The sequence below is a fragment of the Gekko japonicus genome, unplaced genomic scaffold (assembly GCF_001447785.1).
Source record: "Gekko japonicus isolate JY-2015 unplaced genomic scaffold, Gekko_japonicus_V1.1 scaffold484, whole genome shotgun sequence".
Lineage (NCBI taxonomy): Eukaryota > Metazoa > Chordata > Lepidosauria > Squamata > Gekkonidae > Gekko > Gekko japonicus.
The window spans coordinates 289,271-306,047 of record NW_015168059.1 but is presented as its reverse complement, the minus strand read 5'-3'; the positions used below and the strand labels follow the sequence as shown (position 1 = coordinate 306,047).

Here is a 16,777-nt window from a genome sequence, read left to right as displayed (position 1 = left end):
TGGCCCATGTGTTCAGGCCACTTGAACTTTGCAACGAGGCTTTCATTGGGCCCTTATTTATTTTTAACTTCCTTTCTAATAAAAAATGTATTTTTGTATATTATAAATTTACACTAGGTTTTTAATATTGTCTGATTAAATGAACACAACCTATTTCTTTCCAGACATTTTGATGTTCAAGTAGGTATTTGGAGGAGAGGAATTAGAAATGTATATGCCCATTACCCTTTTATCTTAGTCGTTCCTGTGTGTGGTCCGCTCACATGTATATTAAGACCTGTGTTCTATGTGAATGGGCTGGTTTCCCAAGTTAGCGCAGAAATACCCAAGCATGTAAGAAAGACAAACCTCTCTTCCACCATCCCTGACTTCTGTCGTAGCAGGAACTGCTGACTTAGGTTCTGATCCCTGGTGATGTGTCTATATCTGGACTTCGATCATCTCAGTCTCTCAGGAAACTGCAGCAGACTGCCCGGGCTCCTAAGAAAGACTGAGATTTTGCACGTTGGAAAAACATGTAACAGTTTCATTAGGATATAATATTCATTTTCGTTTTCAGAATGATATCAAGTACATGGTAGTATCCAGGGCTCTTTTTGTAGAAAAAGCCCAGCAGGAACTCATTAGCATAATAGGCCACACCCAACAGCAGGAACTCATTAGCATATTGGGCCACACCCCTGACAGCACAGCTCATTAGCTTATTAGGACGCACCCCCATGTTACCAGAAGTGTGGTCATCCAGCCACACCCACCTTTTGCTTCTTATTCTGTTTACCTTGTTTGTTGTCAAAACCCAGGGCTTTTTTGTAGCAGGAACTCCTTTGCATCATAGGCCACACACCCCTAATGTAGCCAATCCTAATGAGTTTCTGCTGTTGGGTGTGGCCTATTATGCTAATGAGTTCCTGCTGGGCGTGGCCAACTTGGGAGCCAGCTGGAACTCCGTTCCTATGAGTTCCTGCCCAAAAATAGCCCTGGTAGTACCCAATACTATAACTCCTACAATCGATGTGTACTATTACAGTGCTCCAACACACTTATGCCGTGTATAAACTCACTGGATCTTTGGGGAAGTGGGAGAGAAGGAAAAGAAATGGTGGCGGGAAAAGCAGAGATTATATGACCTGTTCCCCACAGAATTTCATGATGGGAGAGGCCAAGCTTCTGGACAGTTCATAGCCTTTGGACCTGCACTAACTGGGAAGCGGGGAGTTCTGTGCTGGGTGCTCAGGTCAAAGTAGGGACATGGGCAAAAATCCAGGTAAAGATATAGTGGGATGACCGTCGTCCAAGCAAGGGAGATCATGTAAGTGGCCATGCAGGAAAGAGAGCTGAGACTTGGGGTACAGAACGAAGCAAGTCCCTCCTCCCGGTTTAATTACGGGGTACGACTTGGGAGAGCCATTGCAGATGCTCCCCATAGGGACAGGGGAACAATAGCAGACAAGGCCTTTGATTTTCCCTGGCTTGGTTCATGGTGGGAACTTTAAGAGAAGTCAGAGGCAAGCCACCTAACTGGGGTGGGGGTGGCAGTTCAGGAGAACATGTTGTGAGAATCCTATCGGCCAGGGTCTTCGCAGCAGTTGACTGTGGCTGCAGATTGCGCACACACCCACACACACACACACACACCCCGGTCAAGTGCACAGTTCCGTTTCCATACTTCTAATAAAAGGCTAAAAGTTGCATCATAGGAAGGTAGAGAATTCCAAAGGCTATTTGATATAGGTGTTTCACAGATAGAAAGAGATGGTGGTCTGTACTTAGAAATCTGCTTCAAATCATCACTGCTCAGCACGTGCAGTTGCGTGTCTGACGAGGGCCTTGAACCTTTGTAATTTTGTGCCTGGTATATTCTGGTATAGGAGCTGCAGTGGCTCAAGTGGTTAAGACGCTGAACTGCAGGCTGTGGAAGGTCGGTAGTTCAGCAGTTTGAGACCCGAGTGTGCCACATGACGGAGTGAGCCCCCATCTCTAGTTCCAGCTCCTGCCAACCTAGCAGTTCGAAAGCAAGAAATTGCAAGTAGATAAATAGGTACCGCTTCGGTGGGAAGGTAAGAGTGTTCCGTGTGCCTTGGTGTTTAGTCATGCCGGCCACGTGACCGCGGAAATGTCTTCGGACAGCGCTGGCTCTTCGGCTTTGAAACGGAGATGAGCACCGCAACCCTAGAGTTGGATTCAACTGGCTTTCGAGCAAGGGAACCTTTACCTTTTATATTCTGGTGTAAGTGCTTGTGTCGCATTTAAGAAACAGAATATTTTGAGGTTCCTGTTTTAGCTATGGAGACCATATAATGGAGAAGGGGGAAAATACTTTGCTGTAAGACTTCTATGTTTCATGTCCTGCTCTTTTTTGCAAATTGAGCTGTATACTCAGAGTGTTGAGGCCATTGGTACTCCCAGTTGCTTTGAATGGGAAAGTGAAATGAGAATATCTGTTGCAATTGAGAAGACTATAGTTTCTCAGTTTTCTCCTACTCTGTTCTGCTGCAGGCCAAGGTCTGCAGGGACTATAGGTCAAGGCAACCTTGTCTGTAGACTGCCAGGTTTGAGGCAGTAACATTTAACATTGCTAGATGAAAGCAAACAGAGAGCTTCAAATGTTGTTCTAGTGAAGGCAGGAGTCTGACTGAGGACTCCCATAGTCTTGCAAGGAGGGTATATTCAAACTGTGCCCTTGTAAAAGAGGCTTTTGATAACTAAAGGAGCTCAGCTTGATTGGAGTGGTGAGTGCTCCAGTGGGGCTAAGCTCAACGTCCCTTTTGGGACTTGGCCAGGACGGTTGAGGATAGGCCTCAAAAGCTGCTGCTGATTCTGGGTTGATGGGGCCTCCCTTGGTACATGGAAGGGGTACTTCCCAAGGTGTGAGATACATGTTTTGGTTGAAGAAGGCTTCTGGAGGTCCTGCCTCCTGGGGTAGTTCGAGGACTCTCTCCTCCTCTTTGCTAGAATTCTGGGGGAGGACGAACCCTGTTACCCCCCCTTTTTTGCCATCAAGTCACAGCTGACTTATGGTGACCCCATAGAGTTTTCAAGGCAGGAGATGTTCAGGGGTGGTTTTCCACTGGCTGCCCTCTGCATAGTGACCCCGGACTTCCTTGGTGGTCTCCCATCCAAATAGTAGCTAGGGCTAACCCTGCCTAGCTTGTGAGATCTGATATCAAGCTAGCCTGTGCCATCCAGGTCAGGGTGGCAAAAGAGTTAGTGTCTTTGGCAGTGCAAGAACCAACGAGCAGCAAAAGGGGAAGTACTAAACACAGGGTTTGACAATATTCCCCCCCCCCCCCGAATTTAGGAGCCAGAGTAATTTTTCAACCATCAGGGTTTTATATTTTAATGGCCATACTTACTCATTAATTGCTACCACAAAACCTAATCCTAAACCCCAAAGACTGTTGAATTTTTAAAAAACCTATAACAGAAAGATAATATTATATAAATTAACGTGGGGTAACCCTGCTGTAAAAATTATTAACCCTGTGTCAGGGTTCCCAGGCAATCACACTCAACACCAGATCTTCAGCAAGTCCAGTTTATTGAGAGAGAAAGTACTTGAGACACCATAAACCTTTGTGTCAGGAATGACGGGGAAGGTGCGGGGCCCCAGGGGAAGACCCCCTGACCGTCAGGACCCCCTGACTGTCAGGACCCACAGTCAAGCAATGGAGTACACGCTTCTTCAAAGGTTATACTTTTATTGCTAGTACAATGGTAGCATGAGCATAGTCAGTGTTAGGAATGGCGAACCCCTAGACTCAGAGAGAGATATAGTAGATTCAAAAGCACACACACACACTACAGGCCAGTTGGCCTGACTCCCGCGAGCGGGAACAAGTGCCTGGGCCGTTGATACTAAAAGCTGGGAACCAAAACCAGTCTCACGGATGAATTATGTGGAGACACTACATCTGCAGTCTACAAGGTCAGAGATAAGGAGAGAAGAAGCACAGGGAAAGGAATGCAGCTCAGGCTGGTACACAGGACAGGGAGGGGGTCCTGGAGGGGCCCATTAACCTTATGGCCCAGCGGTTCGAAAGCACAATTAACATCAAGATGCGAGTAGATAAATTGGGTACCTGCCTTAGATGGCAGGGGGCACCCTTCCCCTTCCGGGGGGCTGGAGGAGCACTGGAAGCGAGATGAGGCGGAGAACAACAGCATCGGCGGCAAGCATGGCGACCGGGCAAAAACATCATAGCAGTCCAGACGTCGGCGGCGATGGGCGGAGCCAGGTGACGCAAGGAGAGCGTGAGGCACAGGCATGGGCGGAGCCGCGATGGACTGAGCCGAAGCCGCGCCGATGCACACCGGGCGCAGGATGGAGCCGCCGACCGTAGCCGACGCCGAGGACAAGCAAAGAGAAGGAGGAAAGCTGGAGGGAGCCGAGCCAGCAATGGGCCGAGATGCCGAACTAAGATCAAGAAGAACAACAGCGCCATCTACAGGGTGCTAGTAGGGCACCCCAATTCAGATGTGGCCATAGTTAGGGATAACAGAGTAACTGTAAGCCGCTCAGAGACCCCCTAGGGTGTTCGAGCGGGGTAGAAGCCAAAAGTAATAAATAAATAATAGCTGACACTGACACCCCCAGGCCAATGAGCAAGCACAATTATGCGCGGGCTAATACACAACCCTTAGTTTCCCAGCGGGAAGAGCAGGGAAGAATCGCCTCTAGCTTCAAGGCCACCGGCAAAATAAGCACTAGACTAGAAAATGCATGGGGGAGGAGGGGAGCGAGTACCGTCCGTAGCTGAACCACCCCAACACATGGCAGCGTCAGCTGACACCCTGCTTTAAAAATTATTATGATTGTAAAATTATAGTTACCCCAACAGAAATAAATAAAAATATAACAACACTGGTGCCATGTCTTAATAACAGAGCTGGGTGCAAGCTTTAGAGTTTTCCAGAACTCTTCATCAGGATGGATGTTAAAAAGGGGCGAGTGTGAAGTTCCATGGGCCTCATTGAGCCTGCCAGGGTGTGTATAAGTAGCCTTAAGATTATGGCCTGGTATCCCTCCCCTCTTTTTTTTTTACATATAGATTAAAGAAAAGTTCTCCAGGCCTTAAATAAGAACATAAGAGAAGCCAATGCTGGATCACGCCAGTGGCCCATCCAGAGGACACTAGAAGCTCCCCCACTGTTGCGCCCCCCCCAAGCACCAAGAATACAGAGCATCACTTGCCCCAGACTGAGCGTTCCTATCTATACCTTGTGGCTAATAGCCACCGATTGACCTCTGCTCCATAGGTTTATCCAATTCCCCCTTGAAGCCGTCCATGCTTGTAGCCGTCACCACCTCCTTTGTTAATTCCATGTGTTAATCACTCTTTGGGTGAAGAAGTACTTCCTTTTATCTTTTCTAACCTGACTGCTCAGCAATTTCATGGAGTGCCCATGAGTTCTTGTATTGTGAGAAAGGGAGAAAAGTACTTCTTTCTCTACCTGCTCTATCCCATGCATAATCTTATAAACCTTGATCATGTCACCCCTCAGCCATCATTTCTCCAAGCTAATGAGCCCCAAGCGTTTTAACTTTTCTTCATAGGGGAAGTGTTTCAACCCTTTTATCATTCTAGTTGTCCTTTTCTGACTTTTTCCAATGCTATAATATCTTTTTTGAGGTGTGGTGACCAGAACTGCACACAGTACTCCAAATGAGGTCGCACCATTGATTTATACAGGGGCATTCTGAGCACACTTCAGAGGACGGCGGAAGACCGGAAGGCCTGGTGGGAGCTGGTCCATGGGGTCGTGAAGAGTCGGACTCGACTGTGCGACTGAACAACAAATTCTGATACTGGCTGATATGTTTTCAGTTCCCTTCCTAATAATCCCCAGCATAGTGTTGGCCTTTTTTATTGCAGTTGCACATTGTCTAGACATTTTCATTGAGTTAGGGTTAGGGTTAGACTCCAAGATCTCTCTCTTGGTCAGTCTCTGCCAGTTCGGATCCCATCAATGGGTATTTATATTTAGGATTTTTGGCTCCAATGTGCATCACTTTGCAACATTGAACCCCATTTGCCACGTTGACACCCACTCCCCCATCCTCGAGATATCCCTTTAGAGTTCCTCACAATCCTCTCTGGTTCTCACCACCCTGAACAACTTAATGTCATCTGCAAATTTAGCTACATCACTGCTTACTCCAAACTCCAAATCATTAAGGAACAAGTTAAAAAGGATTGGACCGAGTACTAATCTCTGTGGTACCCCACTGCTTACCCCCCTCCACTGAGAAAATTTCCCATTTATACTCACTCTCTGTTTCCTATTAATTAGCCAGGTTTTAATCCACAAGAGGGCTTGTCCTTTTATCCCATAATTTAGGAGCCTTTGATGAGGAACTTTATCAAAAGCTTTCTGGAAGTCAAGGTAAAAAACATCTATTGGGTCCCTCTTGTCCACATGTTTGTTCACTCCCTCAAAAAACACTAACAGGGTAGTCAGACAAGATCTTCCCTTACAGAACCCATGCTGAGTCTGCGTCAATAGTTTTTGTTCATCATTAATAATAGTTTCCACCAATTTACCCGGTATCGATGTCAGGCTGACTGGCCTGTAATTTCCTCTCTCTTCACCTCAATCTGACTCAGGTCTTTCAACACCCCTCCTGAAATTCTGGAGTGGGCAAGCACTTCTCATCTTCCACATTGAAGACATAGGCAAAAAATGCATTTAGCTTCTCAGCCATTTCCCTATCATCCTTCAGTACTCCTTTTACTCCTTAGTCATCCAAGGGCCCCACTGCCTCCCTGGCTGGTTTCCTACTTCTAATGCATTTGAAGAAAGTTTTATTGTTGGTCTTTATGTTTTTTGCAATATGCTCTTCATATTCCCTTTTTGCCTTCCTGATCACAGACTTGCATTTTATTTGCCACAGCCTGTGTTCCCTTTTATCAACCTCACTGAGACTAGCTTTCCACCGCTTAAAGGAATCCTTACCTTTTGAAGCTTCCATTACTTTGTTAACCATGCAGGCTTTTTCTATACCTATTTGTGCCTTTCCTAACCTGTGGTATATATTTTTTCTGAGCTTCTAGGATTGTAGTTTTAAATAGTCTCCAAGCTTCCCCAATGGTTTTGACCCTTTCTACTTTTCCTTTCAGTTTCCTCCTCACATGTCTCCTCATATCAGAGAAGTTGCCTCTTTTAAAGTTAAAAATGTTGTCAGTCTTTTTTGGCAACTCTCTATTTATACAAATGTTAAACCCAATATCATTATGGTCACTGTTTCCAAGCGGTGCAATCACTTTTACATCTCTCACCAGGTCTTGAGTGTTACTTAGGACCAAATCCAGGATCGCGTCTCCCCTGTTCCCCTGACCATCTGTTCCATAGCACAGTCATTGAGAGGGTCTAGAAACTCAATCTCTTTTTCCCAACTTGAACACATATTGACCCAATCAATGTGGGGTAATTAAAATCACCTATTATGACACAGTTATTTCGTCTTGCTGCAATCTTTAATTCATTCATCATTTTATAATCCTCCTCTATTTTTTGATCTGGTGGGCAATAAACTCCCAGTGTTAAGCTTCCTTTTGGGCCCACTGTTTTAACCCATAGCATTTCCAGAAGCAAATCCAATTCTCTTACCCTCTCAGTCACTGAACTGTATACCCTCTCTGACATACAGAGCCATCCCACCTCCAACCCTCCCCCCCATCCTTCTGATATAATATATAACCAGGAATCACCATATTCCAGTGATTTTTCCTCATCTCACCAAGTTTCTAAAATACCCACAATGTCTATTCCCCCCCAACACCAAGCATTCCAATTCCCCAATTTTACCTCAGACACTTCTAGCATTTGTGTATAAACATCTATAACTTCCCATGTATGTTAAGCTGGCAACCTTCCTCCTGCTTCCTCGAGACCGTGTCAGGCAGTCGATATTTTTTGCCACAGTCCCAGTGGGCAATTCTAATCCATTTCCTTGTAGAGAAGTAACAGCTACCCCTTCATCTCTTTGAGATGAGCCATCCCGAACCAGACACTTTTCATCTCCTGTCAGCTTTCCCCCAATATTAAGTTTAAAAACTGCTCTGCCACCTTTTTTATTTTAAGCGCCAGCAGCCTGGTTCCTTCTCGGGACAAGTGGAGACTATCTCTTTTGTACAGCTCCCTCTTGTTCCAAAAAGCATCCCAGTGCCTGACAAACTTGAACCCTTCCCCCCTACACCATCGTCTCATCCACGCATTGAGACTCCTGATCTGTGCCTGTCTCTCCGGCCCTGCGTGTGGAACAAGAAGCACTTCTGAGAAGGCTACCTTGGAGGTCCTGGCCTTGAGTTTCCTGCCTAGCAGCCTAAATTTTTCCTCCAGGATCTCAGGACTGCATTTTCCCACATCGTTGGTGCCAACAGGTACCACGACCACTGGCTCCTCCCCAGCACTATCTACCAGCCTGTGTAGAACACACGTAATGTCTCCTACCTTCGCACCAGGCAAGCAAGTCACCATATGGTCAGTACGCGGGTTTGCCACCCAGCTGTCTACCTGCCTAAGAATTGAATCACCCAACTACCAAGAGCTCCCCTCTCTCCCTGCCAAGGCATGGTTCCTTGGTGCGAAAGGATACCTGCTCACCAGCTGAAGAAGAGCACATTCCCCTTACCCTCAGCACAGTGCCCTGTTTCCTCTTGACCCTCATGTTCCCTGACAGTGGCGGGGCTGCCATATTCAGAGTGGGACATATCTAACAATTCTCAAGAGTCTTCTCCATGCGCCTGACTGTTTCTGCTTCTCCAGGTCAGCCACCCTGGCCTCAAGGGAGCGGAATCGTTCCCTGAGTAGGAGGAGCTCCTTGCACCAGGCACACACCCAATACTTCTGTCCAGTGGGCAGATAGTCATTACAAGTGACACTCTGTGCAAAACTTGGTGCAAAACATGAAAGCTTGAACACTGTTGTGTTATTTTTGGTGGGTAGTCATGTTGGTCTGAAGCGGTAGAACAAAGTTTGAGTCCAGTGGCACCTTTAAGACCAACAAAGTTTAATTTTGGGTATAAGCTCTCATGTGCATGTATAACCATAATTAAACTTTGTTGGTCCTAAAAGTCTTAAAGGTGCCACTGGATTTACACCTTGTGTTATTTTTGGTTAGCCTCAATCAAAGTTACTACATGACTTCTGTTATTAGCTATACCATTTTTTCTGTAATTCTTTTGTACCCTTTTAATTACCTTTTCTGCCATTTCCTCTGTACTTTTGTTTGCTGTACACACAGCATCTTTGGACTAGAATTGTTAAAAGAGCCGGGATCAAGGACAATGGGGCATGTACATTCCATGCTCATAGTAGTTCCATCTCCTTTCTGCCCCCCCCCCCCGCCCCGACAGTTCTGCTTTCAGAAAGATCCCATAGATCCCCACCCTGTGCAGCTCTCCAGTTAGTCTTGTGATCTGAGCCAGGGTGTGTGGTTGTGCTTTTTCCTTGTAAATCCTTTGTTCACAATCCAGGATTAAATGTGTTGTTCTCTGAAGTTTCAAGAGGTACTGCCTTATCTTTATTAGTAAGAAAGAGTTCCATAAAATTAATCAGTGAGATTGTTTGTAAGGAGCTAGTAAAAGGCTATATATACTCTTTGCTTTCTGTCTTCCTATGAGAAAAAGCTCCTCTAGCAATAGCCATAGCCTAGAGGTCAGGCCAAGTTAAGGAATCCTCTTGAGTATTCTAGGGTAGATTATGGTAAATTATTCAAGCGTGTAGGCATTGCTTATTGGGCTTATTTGTCACCTTGGTTTTAATAACTGACTTGCTGGCAAAAAGAACACAGTAAACTGGTACAGTTGAGCTCAAAATATTTGATAGAAAAGACACTAAATACACTTAATGCTGTGCTGTTTTCTTAGCAGATTTATACCTATTGCAAGTCCACATCTCTGTGCATGGATACCTGTGTAAAATTTCTTTTTAAAGATTTTTGGGTGAGATTCAGAGTTTACCTGTCACTTGTGTGAGAGACTGCTTGAAACTGAAGGGTGTAAAGGAGTAGGGGAAAACACACCTGCTTTCCTTTGAAGATGTTTACCTCTATGGAACATGATAATAAATCAGTTGCCAAGAAATTATGACTTGAGGACTGATGAGTACGGGGGTAACAAGTGTATAAATTAGCAAAGGTGTTATAGTGGCATCTGGTTGTAAACCCAGCACACTACACTGTGCTGTTAAGATCCTGCGTGAAGATACTTTGAATTCCTTGCAGCTTTGAGACCCAGCCACACAGTTCTTGGCTGCATTTTTCTAATATTGTTTCAGTGTTTTAGTGACCTATAGTAAAGATGCTGGATTGTCAACTCCTAACATGTTGAACATTTTTTGCACATTAAAAAACTGAGATGGAGCAATGCCAGTATGTTGGGAATTTATGAAGCATCAGATGATGATGTCTACATACATTTATAGCCTTGGTGCATGAGGTGTTATGACTAGGGATGGGCATGAACCGGGAAAATGCAGTTCAGTTTATGGCCGAACCCCGAATTAGGGGGCTTGTTTACAAACCAAACCAGTTTGTGCAGCTGATAGACCTGCAAACCCCATTGAAAGGGAATGCAGTCCCTTTGACCAGGGTTTGCAGAAAGCCCCCAAAACAGCTGTTTCAGGCTGTCTTGAGCAGTCCCTTTAAAGTTTGAAGGGACTACGAAACAGCATGAAAAACAGCTACGTGGCGGGGAGGTGCTCCTTGCCGCAGAGCTGCTTTGTGCTGTCTTCTGCAGTCACTTTAAACTTTAACGGGAGTGCAGAAGACAGCTTGAAAAACAGCAGCCAGCAGAAAGGGGTGGGGAATCTCCCAGAAAGGGTCTTTGAGATGAGCCATCCCGGACCAGAGACATTTCATCTCCTGTCAGCTATCCCCCAAGATTTAGTTTAAAAACTGCTCTGCTGCCACCTTTTTTATTTTAAGCGCCAGCAGCATGGTTCCTTCTTGGGACACGTGGAGGCTGTCTGTTTTGTACTGGTCTTTCTTGTTCTAAAAAGCATCCTAGTGGCCAAAAAATTTAAAACTTTTCCTCCCTACACCATCATATTATCCATGCACTGAGACTCCTAATTTGTGCCTGTCTAGCTGGCCCTGCACGTGGAACAGGCAGCACTTCTGAGAAGGTTACCTTGGAGGTCCTGGCCTTGAGTCTCCTGCCTAGCAGCCTAAATTTTTCCTCCAGGACTACAGAACTACATTTCCCCACATTGTTGGTACCAATATGTACCATGACCACTGGCTCCTCCCCAGCACTGTCTACCAGCCTATCTAGACTACATGTAATGTTTGCTACCTTTGCACCAGGCAGCAAGTTACCATGCGGTCAGTACAGGGGTTCACCACCCATCTGTCTACCCGCTTAAGGATCAAATCACCAGCTGCTAAGAGCCCTCCCTGCCCAGGGATGGTTCCTTGGTGTGAAAGGATACCTGTTCACCAACTGTAGACAGGATCCCTTCTGAGGGAACATTCCCCCTGACCCTCATACTCCCTGACAGCTGTTGGGCTGCCATTCTCGAAGTGGGACACATCTAACAAGTCCCTGAGAGTCTTATCCGTGTGCCTGACTGACTGTCTCTGCTTCTGCAGGCCAGCCACCTTGACCTTATTTATTTATTTATTAGATTTATATCCCGCCCTTCCACATGGGCTCAGGGTGGCTAACATAAGAGGCAAATCCCATACATAAAACGATTTAAAACCAGTAAATAATCGTTACAATTAAAATATCGGTGCTCAGCAGTAAACTTTGACAGCTCCAAGATGGGGATTGCGATGATTCGCTCCGGGGAACGCTGATGTCTCTTCTAGTTAGTACTTCCCTTGGTCAGTTCTTCCATCCCAGGGCCAGCGCACCTTGTAGAAAATTCCACCAACAAGGATGACAACATGGTTTTCCGGTTTTGGCGCTTTAAACGATGGCGGCGTCTCTTGGTTCCTCCGAGAGACGTGTGCCATGAATCGGGGATTAGGAGGGAGCGTAATTGTGCACGCTCCCCCATGGAGCCCATAGACAATGGGCTTCTAGCCAGGGGGCTTTGGAGAGCCCTACCTCCGGCCGGCAGCCGGTAAAGGGGGGCTACTCTCTGCCCTGAAGGTCCTGCGCTGATTCCCAGTACTGGATTAGAAGCGACCACCAGGACAAGCATTTGGAGGTTTAGCAATTTTCTCTGCCTGGCGTGATCCCAGGGGGCATCTTAGGACCTGGTGGATCGATTCAAGGATTGATGAGTGAGTTGCCATTGAAACGAGACACTAAAGCCTAGAAGTGAAGTCCCTCTACTATAAGCATATAAACGGAGGGGGGGACGCCCTATCTCCCAACGTTTTAAGCAAATGCGAAAGCAAGGATGGAGGGACTGATCAAATTGTGGTGATGGACTGTAGCCGAGCGTTTAAATGGACCTTAGACCTTGGCATTCTTTCTCGGCTGATGTAAACATCCCCAAAAGATGGCGACGAGAGGCTAAGAGGGAGGCGGGATCAATGCTTTCTTCAGGAAGGAGAACAGTGGAAAGTTAGGTCACGTGACTTAACCATAGACTCTGTCTTTAAAGTGAACCGTGGGCCCTCTGGTGGCTAAAGTGAGAAGTGACCTGGATCTGTACTAAAAGCAGCTACACTTTTAAAGGGACAGTACGTTGATCATAGAGACATATGAAGGAGACTCTAAAGTTTAGTTCTTTGTGGCTGGATTGGCAAGCTGACCGAAAAGCGGTTTTCTGGAGTAAAAGGCTCGCTACCCCAACTTTATAAGATCTGCTTGCTAAGAGAAAGGTTGGAATCTCCAATGAGCGTGTTGTTAATGCAACAAAAGGAGAGACTCTTTTGATCTAAGACGTTTAAGGAAGCGAAGATGTCCCTGGAAAAAAGGAACTTGGTTTATATCATGAATGGACAGATCGGGATTTATAAAAACTAAAAGATAATTGAAGAAAGAAGATACATTGAAAACGGAAGAAGAAAAACGTGTTGTAATGTTCTTACTGAGGGAACATTGGTTTTAAAGATCTTGCCTATGGGGGGGGAGTAAAGTGTGGAGATGCTAATTTTTTCTTAAGGGCTGTGATTATGCGTGTTATAGCTTTGGAATTACTCTCTGTTCAGTCAGTACTTTCTCCTATAAATTTTAGATTCCCCCCCCCCCCCAATTTCTGTTGTAGTTTTATAGAAATATAGAAATACAAATAAAAAATTCCCCTTCGGTTTTAACCCTTGTCCTTTGTTGGACCCTCTGTTTAACCCTTCTTGTACTGCAGTAAAACTAGCCAAGATCCTCTGAGTTTGTTTAGAATTAAAATTAGCTACACCTGAATAGTTTGAGCAGCTACAAGCAAACTAAGATTAGAACTAGACCAGAAAATTGGCACAGAACTAACATTAGAATTAAAATTAGCTTGAGTGGTTTGAACAGCTACAACACTAAGAAGTTACACAATGTTGGTACCTAAAGGGTTTTTTAATCTATTTGCCCTCCTTACTATTAGAACAGAACTAGACTTAGAACTAAAATTAGCTACACCTGAGTAGTTTGAGCAGCTACAACATTGAGAAGTTACACAATGTTGGTACCTAAAAGTATTTTTCAACTATTGCTCTCCTTATTTTAACCCTTTTCACTTAGCCTATCTTGATAGAATTTAATATTAAAACATTTATTTTTTATTTTTTATATATTTTTAAAGCCACTTACCCTCTCCTTTACCGTCTACTAAACTCACCTGTTTATTCCCTCATTTCAGACACTTTGTCACTGGAGAGGGCCTGCTGCCACACAGAGCACACATATTGTCTACTTTGTACAGGCTTTCCTAGTAGAGAAAGAATATCCTAAATAAGTTCCAGTAGTCTTTTGCACATTGTTTTCCTACTAGCAGGCCAAATGTTGCCCTTCAAGGTCACACAATTACAGATTCATACCCTCTTTGTATTTCTGGTTGTCATTTAAGGGCTAAGTAAAGCATTAGTGAGGCTTAAGTCTTGTCTTGTTCAGCCATAGGTATTAGTGTGCACCGTACTAATATTATAGGTATGCTCTTGAAATAGTGCAGATTTCACCACAGATGTTTTGACTATTGAACTTGCTATGTGTGAAGGTGTCGGTCAGACGAGAGCTGATCTCCCAGCCTGCCTGTTTGTCTTGTGCCACAGAGCTGCAGGTGCCTGCTGAGCAGGTTTGCATCAGGTTTTTGCACAACTGCACATGCGTAAAGATGCTTCTGATTCAAACCAAATGGCTGCCGTTAGCGTCACTAAGGACTACTTAGATGAACACTGAATGGTGGGAGTCTATCAAACACAGTATTGATTTATGACTGATTTAATTGTTTAAATGGTTGCTTGCCGAGTAGAGCTGTTCCACAGCAAGGACGGGGCAAAATAGAACTCAGTCAGGCTGTGTAAGAGTATGCATGCATGAAAAGCCAAACATACTGTGAAGCAGTGTACCAAACAGTCATGAACATGTTGACAATCAGTTGAACTGATCACTGAAAAATCAGCTCCTTCTTTGCAACTGGCAAACACGACTTGAGGACTGATGCATTAGCATTCCTATTCTTGAGTCCACGCCAATGAAACAGAAGCAAAATAGCTGTGATCTGAGGAGACTTGTGCACTTCACTGGTGGTCTTTTGTAGGGTGGTTGGTATTTCTCTGGTTTTTATGTACCTTCCTGCCACTGGTGTAACTTGCAGGAGCATACACCAGTATTTCAGAGACAAATGTGAAGAACAAGCCAAAGTGGCCCTTGATTTGGATTTTTAAACTCTAGCCTGCATAGTTATTTCTTATTACTCCAGTGAGTGTGTGAGAAGCATAATTAAATGTTGGCAACTGCCTTCTGCGGTGCTGTGCAATAAGTATTGTTCTAAATACAAAAAGGGTATTACTATAAAGGTGGTCTAGATCAAAATCTTATAGCAAAATAGAATGAAACAATTTCTTTTAGTTATCAAGAAAAAATCGAAATAGAGCTCCATATGGAAGAGAACTAACAAGTGGTATTAATTTCCTTCCCTAGCCGCGAGCTGATCCCATTCCAATATGTAGTTTCTGTCTGGGGACAAAGGAATCAAACCGTGAGAAAAAACCAGAAGAACTCCTCTCCTGTGCCGACTGTGGTAGTAGCGGTAAGTCTGGCAGTTTTGTCAAGCTAGACTCGTTTGTTACGTTTCTTTTCAGGCTAATGGTTGTTGGTTGGGAGGTTTTGTTACAGCTTTGGAATTTTTGAATCTCGAATTTGAAACTTCTGCCAAGAATGAGGTGCATATTCATTGTTTGTGCCCTAGTCCTGAAATATTATCCATCCGTTCTTGTCTGATTAATGATGTGATCTTTATGGGTGAGGGTGGGAGATAAACTAGCTACACTAAAATTAAATAAGTGGAAGGTGACACCTGGTCTGCTTTGAAAAGAGGTGAGAAACTTTGGTTTTATTGTGTAATGGTTACACTCCACGATGAGTCAGTGCTGCCACCATCGATAGAAGACTCCGTGCCAGAGCCCTGACCCGGATAGGCCAGGTTAGCCCGATCCCATCAGATCTCGGAAGCGAAGCAGGGGTTAACCTTGGCTAGTATTTGGAAGGGTGACTTCCAAGGATCACCAGGGCTGGGACACAGAGGCAGACAAGGGCAAATCACCTCTGTCTTGCCTTAGGAAACAAGTCTTGATCACCACCTAGTGGTGCAGAACACTAAAAGAGCTAGAGCTTCTGGCTGCCAGGCAATCTTGGGATCTCCTGGCTATTCTACACACACTACCATACGACGGCAGCGATAATCATGATGATGATGATGATTTTGCATCAGAGGCAAGTGTTTCTGTAGGCGGAACACATTCACAGGATCTAGCCAATTGTGAGTGTGTGGAGGGGGGTCCCAGGCATTGCTCTAAAAGTATTCATTTTAGTCAGAAAGCCTTTTCTGTATGATAGTGGCCACCCAGAGTCCTTTTTAGAATATGCAAAGTCTTATACTGGAACACAGGTCTTCAGTCTTGAGCCTCCACATAGCACTTCCTTGAAAGTAACTATTGACTTCCTGGTGGGTAGATTGGGTGGTGCTTGTTGGGGTAGTACCACTACCCCCTATATATGGAAAGCCTGAACACCAGGCTCTGACGTCACCGCATGTAGTCATAACATTCCCTGAACTCTGCAGTTGCCAGCTACTTTCACAAGTGTTTTAAATTGCATTTTCTCGTGTACTCAACAAGATATTCTCTTGATTTTTTCACTGCAGTTTTCCAGACACTTCACACTAGCTTATAGTTTTACTGAGTTCAGTTTCTCTTGCATATTTGAGTGTATGTTTCATATAATATTGGAGAGTGGTGGATGTCTGTTGTATGATGGTATTGTCAAATAATACTAAGAGTTTAATAACTTCTGCTTTTCATTATTACCTTTTATTTAACATTGACACAGCATTTTTTTAAAATAAGTTTTATTGAATTTTCATAAGGTAGAGGGTAAATTTTCATGAAGAATAACATTCTAAGTAAACTTGTAGATTACAATGCTTTTGTGACATAGCTGTCATATTTTCAAGAAAAAACATTCATTTTTTCTTTTCATATAACTATAAGTTTGAACATACATTTTTAAACATGAGATAGTAATATGCACACACTCATACTTTGGTAAGACATTGTCACATACAGTAAACTTCAGTCATAATATCCAGTTACCAAAAAAGAACAGCTACACAGGATATTGGTGTACCATTACAAACGTTCAAGGGAACAAACAAATGTAATAGAGAGACAGTA

General features: G+C 44.4%; 1 protein-coding gene across 4 annotated transcripts in view; it reads left to right on the top strand.

Annotated features, from left to right (window-relative positions):
- The window catches only part of KAT6B (K(lysine) acetyltransferase 6B), a 167,671-nt gene that overhangs the window by 52,734 nt on the left and 98,160 nt on the right, over positions 1-16,777 (top strand). For all 4 annotated transcript variants that reach the window (XM_015414530.1, XM_015414529.1, XM_015414528.1 and 1 more), the window contains exon 2: positions 15,027-15,135. In XM_015414530.1, the coding sequence (XP_015270016.1) occupies positions 15,027-15,135 (109 nt within the window). The remainder of the gene's footprint in view (positions 1-15,026; positions 15,136-16,777) is intronic.